The sequence below is a fragment of the Barbus barbus genome (assembly GCF_936440315.1).
Source record: "Barbus barbus genome assembly, chromosome: 9".
NCBI classification, from domain to species: Eukaryota; Metazoa; Chordata; class Actinopteri; order Cypriniformes; family Cyprinidae; genus Barbus; species Barbus barbus.
Genome location: NC_136737.1, coordinates 19,960,360 through 19,984,006, shown reverse-complemented (window position 1 = coordinate 19,984,006; position 23,647 = coordinate 19,960,360). Strand labels below are relative to the sequence as shown.

General features: G+C 35.5%; 2 protein-coding genes across 3 annotated transcripts; one reads left to right on the top strand and one right to left on the bottom strand.

The window, feature by feature from the left end:
* The first annotated feature begins 11,020 nt into the window (after positions 1–11,020).
* Positions 11,021–21,187, top strand: LOC306874533 (uncharacterized protein). Of its 2 annotated transcripts, XM_079424659.1 has the most exons (5): positions 11,021–11,189; positions 17,571–17,906; positions 18,007–18,068; positions 18,165–18,264; positions 20,126–21,187. In XM_079424659.1, exons 1-5 carry the CDS (start codon positions 11,117–11,119, stop codon positions 20,269–20,271), a joined length of 717 nt encoding a protein of 238 aa, XP_079280785.1. In that variant the 5' UTR covers positions 11,021–11,116; the 3' UTR covers positions 20,272–21,187. The 2 variants fall into 2 exon arrangements, with proteins under 2 accessions (XP_079280785.1, XP_079280784.1); XM_079424658.1 differs by having other exon boundaries at positions 18,007–18,264; positions 20,126–20,895.
* A 1,264-nt stretch (positions 21,188–22,451) lies between these two features.
* On the bottom strand, positions 22,452–23,405 carry crygs1 (crystallin, gamma S1; the record flags this gene model as incomplete). Its single annotated transcript, XM_079425632.1, has 3 exons — positions 23,283–23,405; positions 22,799–23,041; positions 22,452–22,724 (listed from the first exon to the last, which is right to left on the bottom strand). The coding sequence occupies exons 1-3, from the start codon at positions 23,301–23,303 to the stop codon at positions 22,452–22,454; spliced, it is 537 nt and encodes a 178-aa protein (XP_079281758.1). The 5' UTR covers positions 23,304–23,405.
* Positions 23,406–23,647: the final 242 nt, after the last annotated feature.

The window sequence follows — 23,647 nt, the reverse complement described above, 5'->3', positions numbered from 1 at the left end:
CATTTTCTTCTGTTTATGGCCTCTGGTTGGTAAGTGATTTTAGGTTTAGTGTAGTCAGAGGATTTACATTAAATTCATTGTAAATAGACTTTTAAATTATTTAAGTGAAAGTGACGTGACATGTGGCTAAGTATGGTAACCCATACTCGGAATTAGTGCTCTGCATTTAACCCACACACACTGTGAACACACACCCAGAGCAGTGGGCAGCCATTTATGCTGCGGCACATCCCTATCCCTTTAAGACAGTTCCTTTAATAGCATGAGCTCAATATGTGTGCGTGTGTAGTTCATGGGTGAAGGATTGCTTTTTTCTATTGTGAAATTCATGACTTGCACTTGCATGACAAATTTAGTACTGTATATAGCAATTTATATTCATTTATGGTTTACACCTTCCGTCTTCCCAATCCTGCCATTATCAGAGACTTTTCAAATGGTTCATCATCAGCAGGATGATCATCAGTGTCCAAATGTGTTTTAGTGGTGGTTTTAGTCATGCAATTCTCTCCTGGTATAGAGGAAACAGTTTATTGTCCAGCATCAGTGTGTCTGATCTCAGCATCAGTCTCTCTCTACCTCTGGAGGTGGAATATCAGGATAAAAACACCTACAGCTGTAGAGTAAACAATCCTATCAGAAACCAGACTACACATCTCAACATCACTGAACTTAGTCAACCATGTCCAGATATGTTGGGAATATTTATAATCATTAATAGAAAACACAAAACAAATCAATGTTTTGTCATTCTGTTGTGATGCTGTTGGTGATTTTTGTCATCATTTAGGTTCTCCTTTTTATGTCTTCAGATGCGTTCACTGTTCACTGCTGCGGTTTCACTGAAGCTGTGATTCGATTGGTCATCTCTCCTGTGGTGGGTGTGGCTGCTGTTGACATAGTGATTTATGACATCAGATCCAGCAAAGCTGAGCAGCTAAGCAAAGAGAAAACATGAAAATGTAGACTAAATTGAGTTATTTTGAAAATATTAAGAAACACCCATAAAACATTTCTGTGTGATAATACATATAAAGTTTTGCAAAACTTTTATTTCTACCACCAAACAAATGTGGTGGTAGTTCTGCTTTCTTCGTCTTTTTTCCCATTTAAAATTGGGCAATATTAAAAGTTCATAAAGATGGACTGCAAATTTCTGTTCTCTATGATACTAGAACACCAAAAAAAACAAAAAAACACCAGCAACAACACAATCTATATTAAATTTAAATGGTAATAATTAATCTGGAATTCAATCAGTCAATCATGGCAGCTGAACGGTGAATAAACAGAAGTGTCCTGTTTGTGTGAAATATTCCTTTTAAGAAAGCTACAGGTGAAAGTTTATTACTCTTAATCCTTGCTGCACAAATCGTGATTAAAATTCTGTCAATGTTCAGTCTAAACTAGAAGATCATGACTCTGAGCACATTGTGGGTGGATCTGCTATCAATGCTGAAAGAGGAAATGATGGTGAAAGACATTAATAGTCCAGTTGGATTGAATTGAGAAGTCTTGAAAGTAGTGTTGTAACACGTTTCATTTGTTAACACCAACATGGCCTGCATGTAAACATCACGTGTGTGAAGTTGCTGACCTAGAACATGCATGCACTGAGCCTTGTTTACGTGCAGATAAACTTCTATGTTCAAATGAAAAGTAGAAGAAACATTAGAAGGCAAAGATCTACATAAATCATTCAACTGATTTTCAGTATAAAAACTACAAGAGTTTGAAGCATTCAATGATGAAAAATAATTTCAATCTGGGTCAACATCCAAGTTATAAGAATCAACTGTAGAAAGATCAAATGGCTTAAAGGTCTCAATAATGGAATCAATAATGTATATAAAGAAATATACAATATATGTGATTAACTTATCAAAATACAACAAATAACTAATAAATCTATTGAACCAAACTCTGACCACTTGCCTTCCTTTGTTTTGGTGGATTTTGGATAGGTGGATGAACAATAAGTTTGTCGTATTTCAGATATGCAATGCCACCTCTTTCTCGGGCTGCCTTCATTGCTGGAAGTAATTCTCTCCTTCTTTGTCGGATGGTTTCAGTGAAGTCCTCGTTAATAAAAAAACTGCTTTATCCAAAACTGCAAGTTTATCCTTCGCAAAAATCTGACAACAATAGTTCAGGGCTTCTCTGATGATACCACTGACTTCCCAACTCTATGAGCCCAATCCAACTCTATTTTCCGATGATCCAGCTGTAATTTTTCACTGAAGAGTTTTCTCACTTTTTCTTCAGATTCAGACACCTTTTCTCTTACAGACTCCTTAATGCCTTCCACAACAATATTTTGGTGTCTTGCTTGGCCTTCCAGATATTCTGTCTTGTCTGAAATTGTGATCAAACTTTTGCAGATTGTGTCCAGATCTGTCCTGGTTTCATTACAATTTGAAGACCATGTCTTACATGAGATTTTAAGATCAAGTTCTTTTTGAGTCATTTCTAGACTCACCTTAAAATCATAAACTTGCTTTGACAGGTCATCAATCCTTCTATTTGAGGATTTTTGAGAAGTTTTGAAACTTCTTTCTTGTTGTTCGAGCAAGGTTCTATAGAAGTCTTTTTGCTGTTCCAACAGTTCACGCACTTGCACCATGGTGACATATTCCTCGGTGCTGTTGTTTGTAGCCTTAGGTGGCATGGTTTGATCAACAAGGCCTATTAGGCCCAAAGATCTCCTAAAGCCAAAAACCTCCACAAAGTACCAATAAAATCCACAATTTTGCAATTTAACGACTCTTCTTAACACAATCTTCAAAAGAAAAAATTTACTTTAGGCAGGATTCTTCAGATTCCAGTTTGATTGAAAACCTTACACAAGTTCAGAAAAACACAAGATCTGATACAGATGGAGTGAAGAGAGTATACGTGATGGAGGGAGACTCAGTCACACTAAACATTGATGTTCGTGATATAGACAGAAATATGCATCATATAGTGTTGGGGTTTGGACCTGAATGTACTAGTATAGCGGAATGGTTTACTGAAGTCACATATCATTTTGATCAAAAATTTGGAGGCAGACTACAAATGGACCGTCAGACTGGATCTCTGACCATTAGGAACATCAGAACAACAGATTCTGGACTTTATCAGATAGACATCACATATTATAACCCTTTCTTGCAGAAAACAGTGTTATTCAATGTCACTGTCTATGGTGAGTACTGGTGAAAAAGTTGTGTTTTAACAATAAATAATTATTTATTAGGTACATAGGTATGAATCGAGAAACTGTTTAAATTGAAACAGTTAAGAGAGTGTGTTTCGATTCAAACCATTTTCTTGAATTGACAAGCAACAGCATGGCTAAAACTTAGGCTAGAACTTACAGAAAATGGAAAAAATAGCAAGACGGAGAGGTACGAAAGTTGCAAATGAAACCACAAACAAATGGTCAGGAGTTGGAGAAGATGTGAAAAAAAAACATATGCACACAAAAAAACAGCTTCAATTTATTTCCCGAATCTCTGCCTGTGGATTAAAGGTACACAGTAGGATATAAAGCCAAAAGATCAGTCATTTATTCAAGCATTTCTGAAGTCACGATTAAAAAGGAATGAAAGAACAGTCTGAAAATCGATTTTTGTCTGATTTTAGAGCGTGATTTTAAAAACTGATTTTAGTTTTTGCTTATTTGTGGCATCTTGTTGTTGGTTTATTAAATGTATTGTTATCTTGTTATCTTGCTATGTTTGATTCTGATACAGATGAAGTGAAGACAGTGTTATTGACGGAGGGAGATTCCGTTACTCTACACACTGATGTTACTGATATACACAGATATGATTTGCGTTATATACAGTGGAGGACTGAACCTGAAAACACTCTTATAGACATTACTTTTGATTATGGAATATCTGATATTAGATATCATGATGAGATATTAAGAAACAGGCTACATATGGACAGTCAAACTGGATCATCAGGAACATCAGAACCACAGACTGGACTGTAGCACTACGGTTCATGAAACTTGTAAAGTCATTGGCTGTATTATTTAACATTACTGTCTTTGGTCAGTGCTTGAATTTAATGTTTTCACCAATTCATGTTCTTCCTCTCCTAAAAAAATCAACAGCAGGTCACATACACTGTTTATAGATCTTCAGTTAGTTAGAATATTTTTTATAATTATCATATGGTTAAGTGTTTTTACCCACTAAACATTTTGATAAACTCAAATTGAATCTTAAAAACTTTAAATGAATTGATCTCTCGTTTTCCAGCTCCTCTGCCCATACCTTACATTATCAGAGGCTCTTCACAATGTCCTTCTTCATCCTCATCATCAAGATGATCACAGCAGAATTGTTCACTGTTGTGTTCAGCGGTGAATGTGAGTGATGTGAGTCTCTCCTGGTACAAAGGAAACAGTTTATTGTCCAGCATCAGTGTGTCTGATCTCAGCATCAGTCTCTCTCTACCTCTGGAGGTGGAATATCAGGATAACAACACCTACAGCTGTAGAGTAAACAATCCTATCAGTGACCAGACTACACATCTCAACATCACTGAACTTAGTCAACCATGTCCAGGTAATGCAGAGATTATATGAATAAATATTTATAGAAATACCACAAACATTTTGTTACAGGTTCTCAATAAAACGTCTCTCTCTTCAGACTCTGTTCACTGCTGCTGTTTCACTGAAGCTGTGATTCGATTGGTCTTCTCTGGTGTGGTGGGCGTGGCTACTGTTATTATAGTGGTTTATGACAACAGATTCAGAAGAGCTGAAAAGAAGCGAAAAACATCACAATCAGATGCTGAATGATGGCATTGAAAAACAGGAAATTTATACACTCTTGATGTAAACAAAGTGAGAATTTGAATATACTTTTTTTTGCTTAAAGTTGTTTTAAAAAACACATATTGTTTGCAAACTGGTGATGAATGATTCATTTTTAATGAATCAGCCCAAATGATTTCCTATAGCAAATAGGTCTGCATCAAGACGATCCTTATCCAGTACCCTAAAAACAACTGAAAAAATCAGAGAAAGCCATGGAAATCGGCACCCAGATGCTGATGATGAAGTTAACTTTTGCAAAGAAATTTGTGTGATTTCTTTTATATTATAAATGATATTGCTTTGTATGTGTGTCTTACACAGGATCTGTAATATTTGACTTGACACAGTGCCATCTATTGGTTTCTTCGTAAATAAGAGTTACAATCACTTATTAATGGGGTGATGAACTGCCTCTGTTTTTTTATATTGTACTGTTCTCTGAGGTCCCCTTATAGTGTTATTGATGATAAAAAAACAAAACAAAAAAAAAAACATAATTTAGAAGGAATAGGCTATTTTCTGTCCTGTTTTTAACCCTCCTCATCAGAATGCTCCAAGTATGTATCGCTGCAGCCCAAGTAGTGCACGCTGCAGTCCACAACATCCAGGGGGCGTGGTTGGATCCACATCTAGGGGGTGGAGATTGGTAGGTTTAGGGGTGCGTTTAGGGATCAGAGGGTGGAGATGGGTAGGTTTAGGTATAGGCAGGTGGGAGGAGTTGGATCTGGCTTCTCCTGCAGCCCGAAGACCTCCAAGTGGGAGGGACTTACGCCGCAAGTAGGTTAGGAGACCTCCAAGAGGGTTAGGGTTGGGTTTGGTGTAGGACATATTAACAAGTCTCACCCATTTGGAGCATTTGGAGCTGGCTCCAACCTCCGTTTATACCTCAAATGCTCTGTTTGAATAGGCGTGGCGGATTGTAGACTCGGAAGTAAACGCCCACTGCTATGATTGATTGGCTAACAGCTGTGTATGTTTGAAAGTCTACGTTCTTCACAGTTAGACACTGCTGTCATAGGTCAGAAATGAATAAATACTCAGTATATGTCAAACGATCTGTAATAACAGACAAAACAATAGTGACCACCACATAATAAAAACAGTTACTCGCACTTGTGTTACTGTCAGATCCAATATAGTCAGCACAGCATCGTCTTTTAGTTTCAATCTTTATAAAAAATCCTGCGTCAAATTGTGCCTTGTTTGTAAACTGAGTAAAATGAAGTGAACAAAGGACCGGGTTCTTACTGGCACAGTCTGGATCTTCATTAAAAATAAAATTCATTCACTCTTTCCTAATGCTGGGAACAGAAGGAAGGCAATGCAAAGACTGTTTTTACATAGCTTGACACTAAACAGTCCTGTTGTCTTCTGAGCATCTTTATCGTTTGGTTTCCCTGTAGACCTGCACGTTCTCCTCTCTCGTAAACACTACATGAGTGAATCGGTGGGCGGGGCAAAACAGGCAGTGATGTAGAAGTAGGCGTTGATCTTCGTCTGTGGAGGCGGTGCTTATCCACACTATTACATCATAGAGTAGAACATTCCACAAGTGGTCGTTTTGGCTGACTGCCTTCATTATAAGCTGTTTTTAGACTAACAAAAAAGTTGAGTTCTGAAACTTACAGGATGTTTTTTATAGTACAATGACCTCTTATATGTCAAAAGATCAAGGAAATTTTGATTTCTCAGTTCATTTAAAGAGAGATTATTACACCATTGAACTTTAAAGATTCTCGTTAATGTAATCTTTATCATTCATTTAGGGATATGAAGCCAAAATTAAAAAAGGAACATTTTTTTGTTTGTTTGTTTACTCACCCTCTCATCAATCATGTTCAAATATCCACACATAGTTAATAACTGACTAAAAATGTTTTATTGGTATGGCATTGAATGTAACCTGTACCTAGACAGACGTTACCGATTTTTAACCACAAAAACGTAATGACCAGGCAAGTAGTTCTTCTTACAGAGAGAAGAGTTCCTTCATTAGACTTCCTCATTTATTTCATGCGGATGAAAAATGTTTTGCGCAATGATTTTCTTGCATATCTGCCACCTGGTTGGTAAGTTAAAAATATTTTTATGTCTTCAGGTTCATTATCGTCATAAGATTAGATTTATATTAACAGTTATTTCAAGATATTCTGTCATGTACTCACCCTTTTGTTGTTCCCAACCTATATGACTTATTATTTTCTTCTGTAGAGCTCAAAAGACGTTTGCGTTGTTTTGGATTAAAGGTGTAAAATGTAAAGAGGTTGAGGAAATGATGTCAGGATTGTAATTTCTGGATGATCTGTCCCTTAAATCTTGCTATTTTGATGTGTTTGGTTCTGATACAGATGCAGTGAAGATAATGTCAGTGATGGAGGGAGAGTCTGTCACTCTACACGGCCATGATACAACATTTTACAGATATTTCATGGATTATATAGAGTGGACTTGGTTTAGACCTGAAGAATCTCGTAATGTTAGAATCATTCAGCTTGTGAATACAAGTGATATTCGATATCATGATGAGATATTCAGAGACAGACTACAGATGGACAATCAAACTGGATCTCTGACCATCAGGAACATCAGAACCACAGACTCTGGACTTTATCAAATGTACAGTCCATTCTCAGTAGAATCATTCAATGTTACAGTCTATGGTGAGTAGTTTATTATATGCAATCATTTATTAAATGCAAATAAGTTGTAAGAATATTACTTGACAATATGCCACAGATCTTAAATTAATTTATCCCAGAATATTTAGTAAAATTAAGTAGTAAAGTCTCTCGTGTTTTCCAGCTCGTCTTCCCACCCCTGTCATCACCAGATACTCTTCATCATCAGGATCATTACAGAATTGTTCACTGCTGTGTTCAGTGATGAATGTGAGTGATGTGAGTCTCTCCTGGTACAAAGGAAACAGTTTATTGTCCAGCATCAGTGTGTCTGATCTCAGCATCAGTCTCTCTCTACCTCTGGAGGTGGAATATCAGGATAACAACACCTACAGCTGTGTGCTCAACAATCCCATCAGCAACCAGACCACACATCTGGACATCACTGAACTCTGCCAGACATGTGCAGGTATGTGGATATTAATGTTGTTTTAAAAATAATGAATGATTCTCAAATGCAGATTTTTAATAAATCGTATTTTAAAATCTTCAGATCAATTCCATGGTTGCGGTTTCACTGAAGCTGTGATTCGATTGGTCATCTCTGCTGTGGTGGGCATGGCTACTGTTGCCATAGTGGTTTATGACAACAGATCCAGAAGAGCTGAGCACATTTAATTTTTCATTAGTTTCTTTGTTCTTCTGAAAATCTTTTAAAAAAATTAATAAATCGGTGTGATAATGCTTATAAAGCTTTGCTAAACTATTATTTCTTCCTCTAAACTAATAAGTTCTGTTTTCTTGGTATTGGCCTTTTTTACAATAATTGTGCAATATAAAAAGTGCAAAAGGATTCAAATTTAAACATGAATGATTAAATATGCATTATTTGAATGTAAATTGCATTGTTTATGTGACTGTCATTAATCTGGAACTCAGTTAATCAATCATGTTGAATAAATGGACAGAAGTTTCAATTTTGGGTGAAATATTACTTTAAGAAAGGGCATAGTTAAAAGTCTAAACTTAAAAATCATTATTGTAGCCTATAAACACTCTGAAGACAATGTAGATGTTTCTGTTGGGAATGCTAAAAGAGGAAATTATGGTGAGAGAGCAACATTAATAGTTAAGTCAGAGCGAAAGGAGAAGTTGTCTTGAAAGTTGCCTTATAATAACCCACACTCGGTTAACACCTGTATGACCCCCATATAAAATAAAATAAATCAGGGGCCCCGAAACCTCAGCCATACCTCTGTATTCAGAATTAAAAAGTAGTGGCGTTCAGTTCTGCATTTGTACATCTATTGTAACGGTGGTGACCGCCCTTGCATAAATGAACAAACTTTTAAAGAATTTCGGGCGCCAGACAGAATTAATTCTGTCAGAAATGAAATTAACCCAGGATAGCAGAACCACCTGGTACACAAATCTTAGCAAGAGTTCAAGAAGAGATTCAGTTCATAAGGAGATTTATTTCACAATGTCTCAAAAACAAAACTCATCAAAATGAGAAGGGGAGATGAAAAAACAACAACTCAACACTCCAGTTCACTTCACACAAAGTCGAGATCCCTGAAGAGTTTGCAGATGTGAAGGAAAGATAGGAGGATAGGGCAGGAGCATAAGCAGACAGTCTTGTCGTTGGAACAGTTCCCCAAAATCGGACAATCTTGAAGCGCAACACTATGAAGTTCAGTCAAACTCCATGATGCACGGATATCCTTCATAAGAAGCAATACCTCAACAAGCAGCCGTCTTTTCCACTCCTCACGGTAATCCATTAACTCTCACACATACTACTGCAAACCTTGCACGCAAACTTTCTGATGACACGTCTCTCTCAGATAGGACACATCTCCAATATATCCTCCTTCCTTCCGCCGTTAATTGACAGACTCCACCCATTCATGCAAAGTGAAAGGGAATGTAAAACGGTGTTGTTGTGCCACACTATATCCCTCACCTGCATTATCACGATCATAGAAACTGCCAAAACATTGGTCATCCAAATACTGAAGAATATTAATATTTAAATGACATTTTATTTTGAGCCATATGTGATGACAAAAACTGTACCTGAAGACTGTTATCTGTTTTCAAACTTATTTAGGCCAAGAGAAAAAAAAAAAATCTTTAAAAAAGTAACATAATATGCAAAATTCTTTTAGTCGGAAATCATGAAATTAACCACAATCTGTTTTACTACAGACAACTAAATGTGACTTTGTGTATCATTTTGTCTATACACAAATCTAATTTAGCCTACACAGGCCTGATAATGATAATAGGTGTGCTAATGCTCATAAAGCTTTGCTAAACCATTATTTCTTTCACCAAACTAATGTGCTTAAGTTCTGCTCTCCTGGCCTTTTTTCCCATTAAAATTGTGCAATATTAAAAACGCATAAAGGTAGAAAACAGATTTCAATAGTTGTGCTTGACCAATGCAGAATATGAATGAAAAATAAATAATTACAGTCAAAACTGCTGCTTAACAACCAACAACCGATTAAGTTTAAACTGTGTTTTTTTTTTTTACTTTGATTATTGGTTATATCTATAAGATTATCTGTCATAATGAAGCTTGGAAATATGATGTTCGAGTAATTTTACATTTCATAAAAGGCACAAGAGCACAGAAATATGAATACTACAGAATGAAAACTGTGGCTAACACACACACACACACACACACACACACACACACACATACACAAATGAATGACATGAATCATCCTCAGTGGTGTTCAGATCTGCTCCTGCCTTCCTGGTGAGATTAATAACAACAGAAAGAGTATTTTTTATTTTATTTTATCAATTTTTAATCAATCATTTTTTAGCAGAAAAAGACCCAAAACAATGATGGTTCAATTTTCAGCTGATGAGGCTTAGTTCTTGATTTTTTATTGAATAAAGATGAAAAGCAAATAGCCTATACATAACTTTATATGTTTTATGTTGCATTATCCCCATTGAAAAGTATTAATTAATCTTTCACAATAGATCAAATGCTGTTAAAAAGACAAGATTGGATTGAAACTCCAACTAACAAATGCATTAATTAGTACAGTTTTATTGATTTATTTTTGACTTTATAGGACTGATTAATATAAATATTTTTCTAAATTAATTAAAAGTTCACTTTTGAGGATACAAATGCATCAGTGTCTTTCACATTTATACCTTCAGGCGTTCTTTGGAAGCTAAGACCTCATAAATGCCACCTGCCCACTAGAGGACAGAAAGGTTTGATTTGCAACCACACAATTATTGCTTCAGCACAGGTGTGTCAGTGTGGTTGGGCAGATGGATGGATTTACAGGTCAGACGTCACTCTGTGTTTCGAATGCATGTGCGCAACTTATCACGTGGATCATCTTGTAGGAACAAAGAGCTGTTTTAAAGATCCTGACTGTTCCACAGTGGGTGGTTCTGCTGAGAATGCTGAAAGAGGAAAGAATGATGAAATATCAAATAGTCCTGTTAAAGTGAAATGAGAAGTTTTGAAAGCAGTATTATAACGTTTCATTGGTTAACACCAATAAACTGGGCCCCGGAGACGCCCCTCTCTTCCTGTTTTCAGATTTACCAGCAGTGGTGCTCAGTTCTGCACATCTACACCTCAATTATTATAGTATCAAGAATCAAATCATTTTTACGGAAAACTACCATAATGAGGATGATCCAACAGTGGAAGAATATGGCTTACACGTCTGTTTTTGTCTTAAACATTTGGCTGTTAGTGGGTAAGTTTTTATGCCTTGTTTTTTTTAAGTATAAATGTGACCCTGGACCACAAAACCAGTCATAAGGGTCAATTTTTTTAAATTGAGATGTATACATCATCTGAAAGCTGAATAAATAAGCTCTCCACTGATTTAGTGTTTGTTAGGATAGGACAATATTTGGCCGAGATACATCTATTTGAATTGTATCATATCTGGAATCTGAGGGTGCAAAAAAATCAAAATATTGAGAAAATCGCCTTTAAAGTTGTCCGAATGAAGTGCAATGCTTATATAATTATCAAAAATTAAGTTTTGATATATTTACGGTGGGAAATTTACTAAATATCTTCATGGAACATGCACTGTAAAAAATGGCTGTGAAATCTACAGTTATTTACTGTGGATTCACAGTAACATTACTGTATAAGATTTTTACAGTAGAATATTGTAAAGTTTACAGTAGGACCGTAAAAATCACAGTAGTCCAAGCATTACAGTTGAAATCACAGTAGTCCAAGCATTACTGTAAAAAAATCACAATTTAGCCACTATAGTACTGTAAATAGTAAAGTAAACTACTGTAATTTTCCTTTTTTATCATATCTTTCTTTGTACCCCTTTCACATGGACAGGCCCAGATTATTGTTTTTCAGAATTAATTACCGGAATATGATATAAATACTCTATGGTGAGCTTTAAGTAAAAGTGTAATATTAATAAATTAAAATGTGTCATGTAACTTGTACTCTGATGCACCTGCTGCAGGAGCTTTCTATTCCATACAATATATTTTTTAAAGAATTCACATAAGATTCCAATAATATTTTTTGTTTGTTTGTTTTGTGACTGTAAATGGGTGTTTGGGTGTAAATGGGTGTTAACAGGGCAATAAAATATTTGATAAGCCTTATCTTAAACTTCTCCAAAGTCTCCCCTGACATAACAATATAGCCTTCATAAACGCATAGTTTTTTTAGATATCATCCTCAGATTTGAAATGAAGCATGACCATTGGTTATAAGTTGCAATAGTACATTCACATAATTATGTATATTAATATTAAAATATTAATATTTTTATACATTTAATAAATATTGTTGTTTTTATTTTTGAGCTTATATATCTCAATATTAATAACATCTGATTAATTTTGAGTTTTGAACTTGAGCCAAAACTCTCAAGCTTTCTAAGGTTTTGTGTCTATTCAGAATGACTTTTATTTTGGGTAGGCTATGTCATGTGCATTACTTGCCAAAATTGGGGCTGTCTGGTTAACTCATAAATACGTACCATGGGATTTTTATTTTACAAAAATCAGTGTTATATATTTTTTTTCTTCGGAAGCAGGAGAGATAAACGTGCAAGTTTGCAGAGCTGTTTCTGAGCTGCAGGGCGAAATCAAAGCGCCGGCAGAGTGGGCGGGGTTTACCCAGTCTAGACAGTTCTAGAATCTCTGTGGGAAAAAAGCGCGAAAGCAGCAGCACTTGAATTTCTGACTCGTCGTCAGTGACAGAAAAGGTCCGTTAATTCTCAGATTTACGTTTCTTTACACACGGCTTTGTCTCGTGGTTGTATTTATTTTGTTTTAGTCTTTGTGTTGATTTCTTTCACTTTTTGCCTGAGAGGAATTCAGCGAAAACGTTTCCGTGAAAGCTCCGACGGAGACGTTTACACAGCCTTTAACGTTAATGTATTTTTCCCTCCCGTGGCCTCTGCCGGAGTTTCCATCTTGCAATCGCGGATCCTTCACCAACTGTTTTTCGGGACTTCCAGAAAATCAGTAAGTAAATTTACCATCACTAACTTACTAGGAGCAAAAAAAAAAAAAACTTCAGTGCCGAAAGCCACATGTATAAGTTACAGCTAGAGCTAGGAGTATAACAGTTAACTTAGCTTGCCATCAAAATGAATTACGCGTGCAAGCACTGTAATTTCACCACAGCTTCAATTACTGCATTAAATTTTGTTGGTTTAACCCTATATTGACCCACCTATAAGGACCTGACGGCCACCATTTTGAATTTTTTTTTAAAGTTTTAGTTCAAGTAACGTTACATCTGATACTTTTGTGAACCACTAAGAAACCTTTTGTTAGATTTTTTTTTAGGGTCAAACCTTATTTTTACCTGACTATTCTGTGCTTTCACTCATACGTGTGTAATGCAGGTCCTTCCAATCCCCAGCTGAGCCCTTCATCGTCTGAGCCACTGTCAGTTGCCTCTTCCAGCACATGCCCCATATCATCTATCAGTCCCATCTCTGCATGGGTGAACAGTTTTGAGGTGCCATGGAACAAAGTCAGGCTGACTCTTAGAAGAGCAGTAGATGCTGGTGAGAGGCCAGCTCCGGATGACCGCAGACAGTTGATAAAAGTCACTGTTGATGCAATGAGAGAGCCACTTTTTCTCATTGCTGATGTAAGTTCCTTAATTATTTAAATATTTTATTTGGAGTTTTCAACAATTAATTGTCACATTTATTGCGGAAGAATAATTTTCCCTGATTAGAGTGAAACATTTTACACATATATTTTTTATGTGTAAACATGCACAAACCTTCAGAGCAAGAAAAAAAAAGGCCCATTGCTCATTGCTTCCTTATCAACAAATTTCAAAAAGCTTTTTCTATCCTAGAGATAATATACCGTCTACCTTGTTTCAAGTAACTCTTATCTTTGCTGGCATAGGAGACTACCACTCCCGCAGACGCAGAGGCCCAGCTGTCTCTCCCAATCACTCCAAGGATCATCATACTCGGTAAGTTTCACATTCAATGTTAACGAATCCTTTGAATGTATAGGGCACAAGCAAAGCAACGTTTCTGGAACACTAGTGAATGTGTCGTGTCATTCTCTGCCTCTGCACCAGTCAGGAACAGCACAGTCACTTCAAAAACTTAAGTTATGTGAAGTAATCTCTCATCTTTAGTAGCCACCTATACTGTCGGGATTGCTATTTCAGATTGCTTGCTGTATCACACATTCTTTTTCTATCACCAAACCAGTTACTGCTGCTTAAAGGATTAGTTCACCTCAAAATGAAAATTTCATAATTTACTCACCCCAATGCCATCCAAAGATATCCATTTCTTTCTTTCCTCAGTTGAAGAGAAATTAAGTTTTTGTAGGAAAACATTTCTGGATTTTTCTTCGAATAATGGACTTCAATTGTAACCAACGTTTTGAAGTCTAAATCAATGCAGTTTCCCAGATCCCATCTGAGGATTAGGGTCTTATCTAGCGAAACGATCGGTCATTTTCTAAAAAAATATATAATTTATATACTTTGACGTAGTATATAAATTAAGTAATATTTTACATTTAAAAATTTTATAAAGTATATAAATTATATATTTTTTTAGAAAATGACTGATCGGTTCGCTAGATAAGACCCTAATCCTCAGATGGGATCTGGGAAACTGCATCGCACACAGTCTTCTGCAGGTCGTGCTTACCAGGTTGTTCATAAAAGCCGAAATGTGCCCAGATGTAGGCTTTAAAAGTAGTTGGAGCATCTTTAATTACTCGCACTCGCCTCCCTCTGCCATTGTATGCTACCGCGTTAAATGACGTCAGAAAGCGTCAGTACATTATAATCGGTTATGGTCTATTACTGAACCGATACCGAATCGTCACAGGATCAACACCGGCTGCCTGCCACATTGCGTTTCGTTATTCATTTAAAAAAAAAAATAATAGTGTTAAAAGAAAATGAATAACTCTCCCTCCATTTCTCTCAGCTGCCAAAGCGAATTTTTGTCCTGCTAAAGCATTTGAACGGTGTGATGTAGATGACTGCTGCACTTGTGACAGGGCGCATGTTACTGATAGAACGAGCAGAGAGAGAGAGAGCCCTGGCCGCGCGCACGCACTCACCGTCTTCAAACTGTCTTGCTCTCTCTCGCTCCCTCAGGCATATTAATCAAAATCAATTGAGAATTGACACGATGGTAAAAGACCGAAGTTCATGTCGAGCATTCAGAGATTTTTTTTTTTTTTTTCCTGAATTACTGCTGGGTGTGAATTGTGCTAAAAAAACGTTGCCTTATGTACTCTGAAAATTGTACCGCATCAGCTGAAATAAAAACACTTTCAATAAACAAACAAAACTATCCAGTGATGAAATGTTTCCTGTGTTGACAAAAATGTTGTGCAATGTCCTAAACTCCCGGGATAATAAAACGCGTGCCATAGTCCGCTAATGACACGTCCGATTCTCGAACTAATGACTCCTTTGAACCGATTACATTTAATGAATGGTTAAAACAACTGATCTGTCCAACACTGAACTCACGAGACGTCTGAATCGGTGTATAACAAATTGGTAACACTTTACAATATGGTTCCATTTATTAAACTCTAGTTAACTACATTAGTTAACATTAACTATTAATAAACTACACTTCTACAGCATTTATTAATCTTTCTAAATGTTAATTTCACCATTTACTAGTAGCCTACATTATTTAAATAAAAAGTTGTATTTGTTAAAAGAACACTCCACTTTTTTTGGAAATAGGCTCATTTTACAACTCCCCCAGAGTTAAACAGTTGAGTTTTACCGTTTCCGAAACCATTCAGCCGATCTAATGTTTTCTTCTTTAATTTCAGGGCTCCAACTAGGATACTAGGTCTCCAAGGTCAGGGCATGCAAGAGGCCATAGACCTTTGTCAAGTGGCAGGGGAAGTTTATTTTCCTTTCTATTTTAAATGTTCATGCAAATGTTAAATATTTAATTTTTTAATGTTCAATGTTTTATTTTATTTCAATATTGCCATAGTGTTATTTATTGCTCTTTAGAATGTGGTAATAATCAGTTATTTGCACGGCTTCAAAGTAGTTCAATTGTTTGACCGTATTGTATCAATTTGCATTATTGTTCCGTCATAGCAACCAGTCATGTGGAACTAGTGAATGAACTAGTAACAGTTTGCTCTGTGACTTTACAAAACTTGTAATGAAATAGCCTAGTTTTGTAAAAAATTTATTCAGTCGTAAATTAAATTTAGCAACAGTAGAATAAGCGGGATAATAGACTTCACGCCATTAGACTATCCAAAGTTAACACACTCCGCTGGGCGTTGTGGCCGCATTACAAACATAGAATGTGCGTTAACTTTGGATGGTATAATGGCATGTTGTCCAATGTCCATTATCCCTTTATGTTGTACCTGTTTTGTCATTCCTGTTCACCAAATGTTTTTAAATAAATAACTGTTAACAATTTTCTTATTGTCTGCAGTTGATTGCAATGTTTTAGAATATGGGTGATTCTTTTAACGATGGCTAATATTAAATCAGAGTGATACAGTATTTAAATTGTACAGTGCGAAACTGAATTTACAGTGATTAACTGTTATCTACTGTTTATAGTACTGTATTGCATACAATACATAAAATACAATACAATTTTGTATGTAAATGCAATTGAAATCACAGTATATTTTTTTATTCTACAGTAAAACAATCAATACTGTAAATACAACTAAAATCACAGTTTTTAATTGTTTTTTATTTTACAGTGAATACACAAAATACTGTAAATGTAAGTACAGTGCCCTTACTGTAAAACGTATTCACAGTAACTTACTGGCAACAATTAGCCAGTAAGTTACTGTAAATACAACTAAAATCACAGTATTTAATTGTTTTTGATTTTACAGTGAATACATAAAATACTGTAAATGGAAGTACAGTACCTTTACTGTAAAAAGTATTCACAGTAACTTACTGGCTAATTGTTGCCAGTAAGTTACTGTAAATTTTACGGTAAATTTTTTACAGTGTGATCTTTACTTAATATCCTAATGATTTTTGACATAAAAGAAAAAGTTTGACCCATACAAAATGTATTTTTGGCTATTGCTACAAATATACCCAGCGACTTAAGACTGGTTTTGTGGTCCAGGGTCACATATTATTATTATCTATAGTACATTTGATTATTTTGTAAATAATAATGAAATAAAAATAAAAATACAATCATCAGATATTTTGGACTCCATAAAAGAATAGATAACCAATTAAACAAAACTTTTACATTTCCTATGCAACCTATGAGCTTATGATATAAAAATGACTTGTTATTTTTATTTAGGTTGATCATAATTAATAATTATGGCTGTTCATTATTATTAGCTGTTATTATTACTACAAGCAACTTACTATATACTAAATTTACATAAAAAAATAATCAGTATTGGTTTTAATAGACTTCATATTAACAATAATAATTTATATTTTACATTTTTTAAGTTGTCTAATGGTAATTGAGTTATTATTGAGTGAAAAATAATAATCACTTCTGCATATCAGTGTCAAGAAGAAATAAAGATCAGCATTTGTTGAATACAAAACTGAAGTACCTTAATAAATGAATTGCTTCTTGAATGTATTCCAGGTGTGTTTGGTCCTCAGACAGGTGGAGCGGAGATGCTATCAGTGATGGAGGGAGATTCAGTCACTCTACACACTGGACGAACGGAAATACTGACAGACGATCACATACTGTGGATTCTTTGGCTCAACAGTTCAAACATTTGTATAGCTGAAATGTTTAAGCAGGTCATCACTTTTCCTGATGGTAATGAGATATTCCAAGACAGACTCAAGATGGACTACAAAACCGGATCTCTGTCCATCACAAACATCACAACTGAACACAATGGATTGTATGAACTAATCATCGCCCGGGACAGCAAAGCTTCAAACATGATTTTTATTGTTAACGTTTACGGTGAGCACTTCAGTTTTATTCACCCTCGCAATATCAACACAGTTTTTGAATATTATTTCTCACACCTTGGTTTTAATACATGCACATTATATTATCCCAGCCAGTGAACGTCCATCGTCGTCATTAAGCCCAAATTGTGTGCTGCTGTGTTCAGCTGTGAATGTAAGTTATGTGACTCTCTCCTGGTGCAAAGGAAACAGTTTATTCTCCAGTATAAGTATTTCTGATCTTAGCAATATTATCTCTCTGCCTCTGGAGATCGAGTGTCTAGATGATTCCTACAGCTGTGTGCTGAACAATCCCATCACCAACCAAACTCAACTTTTGAACAGCACTGAACTCTGTCAGCCATGTCCAGGTACGTCATTAGCAGTACACTTCCAATAACACTAGTATTTTATCCCATAGATATGTATAGATGCTCTATTTGTCCGCTCCAAGCACGTGGACGTGTCCGCCATCTTGGAACGGTCAACTTGACATCATTCACCATATTATAGGTTTGCAGACCATTAGTGCTTGCAGGATTGTTATGGCATCTTCGCTTTTTCATTGGTTACTATGTCAGCGGCCCATAGAAACAGTTGCTAATGAGGCATCTAAGTATACATATCTGGGGGCACTTTTGACTCTCCAAAATAAAAAAAAATCAACCCATGTGAATTTTAATTTTAACCATCAGAATCTGTAATACATATAAAAAGGTCAACAAAATTGCATGGAGTCATTAAGATTTTAATCTGGAACATTCAACTCTTCTTCTTACAAAATGCCCTTACCGCAACGTGACATTAACGCTCATTATATACATTTGTCTTTTTTAATTTCTACAAAAATGTAATATATTTCAATAGCTTTTTCAAATTTTGTGCAGTTTTGTAAATACTGATATTAAAAAATAATATACCAAATAGGGGATTTCATGGTTTTCTCTATGCTATGTAAAATTTAGACAGTAACCTTAGATGTCTCCAATTGTTTCCATACACACTAAAGATAACATATTTAGCTTTTTATGACAGATGTTGCAATTTCAATGTGTAAATCATCTCAACTTAAGTGTTCAATTTTTTTTTTAATTAAAATAAAAATATGGAAAAAATAAAAAATAAAGCAGAGCTCCGGTAATGACATCTCGTGTCGGTAAGGACACAATGTTAAAGTGCCATGAAATCAAAAACAGGCTACTGCAGAGAACAACAGTAAAAGTAAATATAATTTACAATAGACTGAATATTTGTAATTTAATATACAGCCAACCTTGAACTTATCTCTACTGCAACACAAGGTCTTTACTGCAACACCTAAATTTGCTGTGGTAAAGACATGTTGCGGAAATGACATTTTTGCTAATATTGGAGCTAATTGGCAGCTATAGCAAGGTCTACTACATTAGTTTTGACTCATAGCATCATAATATACATGAATTAAATGGTAATATACATTTATTTTTAAAATGTAGTTCAAAGTACAGAATTACTAAACTGGGGTACGTTTTCCAAAAGCAACTATAGTCACAAGTTCTGTCATTGCCAATAGAATTCAATGGAACTAATGACCATAGTTTGCTAACGATGGTTTTGGGAAATGCATCCCTGTATGGTAAGGACACACAATAAATACTAACACAGAAAATATGATATTTACCTTCGTTTTTGGGATCTTGTGAGTGAGGTAGTGAGGTGGCCCAATCTGTCATCAGTGTCCTCACGTGCTAATTTCTGTTTCAATAGAAACTAGAGTTGTTTGTCTTTGATAAAATGTCATAATAAAAGCCTTTTTTCATCGTTGCGTAAGGACTCAAAAGTGTGGGACAGGCACATTTAGTTGAAAAAATCATAAAAATTATCAGTAAATAATACAAAAAATTTTAAGATGCTGTATATTAAACAATTCCATTTGAAATAATGTCAAATTGTAATTCAGTTAGCTTATTTTACGAATCTCAACATTGTGACCAGAGTTGTAGGACATGAAAAAAAAAAGCTGTTTGGACCTATAAATGCTTCATAATTTTATATTAAATCACATTAATCATTAATTATATATTTTTGTCAAGGTGTGTAATGACACTGTGAATATATTTATAAAGCATCATATGACAAATTTGAACATAAATCTAAAATTTCACTGCTGGGACTTAAAAGTGCCCATAGTTGTAGAAACACCCATCTATGTTTTATCCAAACAATGAAGTCTTCTGCTGTTTCTGTCCTCAGAACACGTCCACTGCTGCGATTTCACTGAAGCTGTGATTCGATTGGTCTTCTCTGCTGGTGTGGGCATGGCTACTGTTGCCATAGTGGTTTATGATATTACATCAAGAAGAATTCAACATAAACTAAAAGAAAACATGATAATATAGACTCAATTCAAATCATTTTCCATTATTTTCTTTATGTTCTGAAAATCTAAAAAGCATGCAGAAAACATTTATATGTGATAACGCTTATAAAGCTTTGCTAAGCTATTATTTCTTCCTCTGAACTAATGTGCTCAAGTTCTGATTTCTTGGTCTTTCTCCTAATAAAACTGTGCGATATTAAAAGTACATACAGATAGAAAACTAATTTGTGCTTGACCAATTCAGTAAGAATATTTATAATTAAACAATATCAGTGTAAAAACTGCTATTGTTGATGTTTTATAAACCACAGTTAGACCTAATATTAACAAACAAACAACTGATTTGTTTAAAAAGTGTGGATATCGGGTTAAAAAAAATGTTAATTAACGGTTTTAGCCTATCTATAAGATCATCTGTTTATATCTAGCTTTTGCCCATAATGAAACTTTGAAATACAATGTTCATGTAATTTAACATTTCACAGAAATGTGAATACACACACACACACACACACACAAAAGAAAAACAAGAAGAGAAGATGTGAGAAAAAGTGGCAAACCTTTTGAACCAATTGACATGAGAATCTTCATCAGACATTAATTTCTGTTCCTGTGGAGTTTATTCACAACAGAAAGATTATTGAAAAAAATAAAACTGAAAAATGACCAAAACAATGATGACTGAACTGTTGATAAATATGGTTGTTTTGTTCTTATACTTACGGATGTTGGATAGTAAGTTAAATAAGCATCTTTTCCTGCATTTTTATAGCATAAAATTAAAAGGTATATCCACATAATATACATAACTTCAGATGTTTCATTTAGCCATCACATTACTTAGCATGTGCTAAGTTGACTATTATGTTTAAACTAGCGCTGTCAAACGATTAATCGTGATTAATCATATCCAAAATAAAAGTTTTTGTTTACATAACATATGTATGTGTACTGTGTATATTTATTATGTAAAGACACAAACATACAGCATATAGTTTGAAAATATTTACATGTATTATATTCATGTTGTATATGTATTACATATATTTATATTCATATGTTATATCACATATAAATATATTTAATTTATAAACGTAATGTATTTTTCTTAAATATATACATACACGTGTGTGTATTTATATATACAAAATAAATATACACAGTACACACACATATATTATGTGCACAAAAACTTTTATTTTGGATGCGATTAATCACTTGACAGCACTAGTTTAAACCATTTGTAGTATATTAAATGACTAATTTGATAGTCAAATGTTATTTTTGGACTAATATATATTTTGTTCACAAACCTCATAAACTCCACCTGCCCAGTAGGGGGAAGAAAGCGCTAATAAGTTGCTGATGATGAAGGGTGATGAATTTTGGACAAGGTTTGGCAAGCTGCATGCTAAAAGGTAACCAGGGCAAGCCAGTAAGATTAATATTATTATAGTTATTTATTTTAAAAGTATTTGAATTCTTAAAGGGACAGTTCACCCAAAAATGAAAATTGTCAGTAATTACTCACTTCATGTCATTCCAAATCCGTAAGACCCACACATTAAGATATTTTTGATGAAATCGGAGAGCTTCCTGATCCTGCATAGACAGCAACACAACTACCACATTCAAGGCCCAGAAAGGCAGTAAGGACATTGTTAAAATAGTCCGTTAGAGATCAGTGGTTCAACCGTAATTTTATGAAGCTACGAAAATACTTTTTGTACACAAAGAAAACAAAAATAATGACTTTATTCAACAATTTCTTTTCTTCCATAGTCCTTGAACGTGGTAGTTGTGTTGCTGTCTATGCAGAAAGCTCTTGGATTTCATCAAAAATATCTTAAATTCTGTTCAGAAGATGAACAAATGTCTTACAGGTTTGGAACGACATGAGGGTGAATAGTTAATGACAAAATTTTCCTTTTTGGGTAAACTATCCCTTTTAACACCTGGTGTGGCAAATACCTCTAGCGGTACAATCATTTGTCTGTTTTATTCAGTTATGAGATCTACCGAATGTATAGTTAGTTTCCAAAGTCAAAAGGTCTAGTGATCACACGTTTGCAAAAAGAGACAACAGTTTCATTTGAAACCACACATTTATTGATTCAGCACAGGTTTGTCAGTGCTGTTGTGGTTGGGCGTTTTGGAGGTAAAGGAGGACTGTAGATGGATGGATTTACAAGTCAGACGTCACTCCGTCAGGCGTTTGAAGGACTGAACCGTGGGGCAGACAGCGCCCCAGTCCACGGGTTTACGGTACTCCCCCTTCTCCAGTAGGTACTGACGCCCCCTATAGTTTGGGTGCTCGTAGAAGATCCAGATCCCGTCTAGCACCTTACAGGAGTGGACCTCGCGTGTCCGAAAGCGCTCCACCACGGATGGACAATCCTCGGTGGTCTCGTACACCTGACCCGTGAAATCTCCCTTGTCATAGAGTTGGATCTTGTACTCAGAACCGCTTGCCTGGAGTGGAAAGAACATCTATTGAATATCACATATGCACTACATAATGTTTCGACTGCATGTGGGCAACTTACGAGGCGGACCATCTTGCAGGAGCAGAGGCGGTCGTTCAGACCCATCCAGCGCTGGTAATCCGGATACTCGCCCCGGGTCAGAATATACTGGTAGCCCATAAAGTTGGGCCTCTCGTAGACCACCCAGGCCCCACTCTCCACGCGGATGGAGTTACATCGGTTCAGGTAGGTATGGAAGTCCGAACAGTCGCTGTCACACTCGTACCGACGGCCCTGGAAGTTCTTGTCCTCGTAGAAAATGATCTGTACAACAAAAGACGGTGGAATTTTATTTCACACAACTACCTCTGGTTGTATCACAATATTGTTAAAGAAATGAAATATTATGTCTAAAATAATATTTAATTAATTCTAATATATATAATAATAATATATAAATTAAACAATCTTGTATGTCTAACCATCTCAAAATGGCTCTATCACTAATCAGTCACAAATGGCAGCCAATAAATGATCAACAATCGGAGCAGAGTGTCCTGATCACCTTCGTACTCACCCGGCCCATTCTGCAGAGGTTCGGCTGGTGGCAACACCTGTGGAGGGGGTAGAGTTGTGGAGCTGTACTGGTTCAGGCCCGTCCCACTCCAGCTCTTTTATACCCAGACATCTCTCTGTAAAGAGGACATTCGCTTTGTCATGAAAACCAGATCCAAAAATTGAGTCAGTGCTTTCTAGAAAAAGAGAGGTGGATTACGGAGTAAAGAGATGGCACTGAGCACATGGGCCTGTTTGGATGTGTGTTTATTCAGCTGTGTTGGTAGGTACGCACACACTTCCACACACACTCGTATTAAAAATGATTGGTCCAAAGAAGTGGAAAACCAACTTCCTGTATCAAAGCACTGAAAT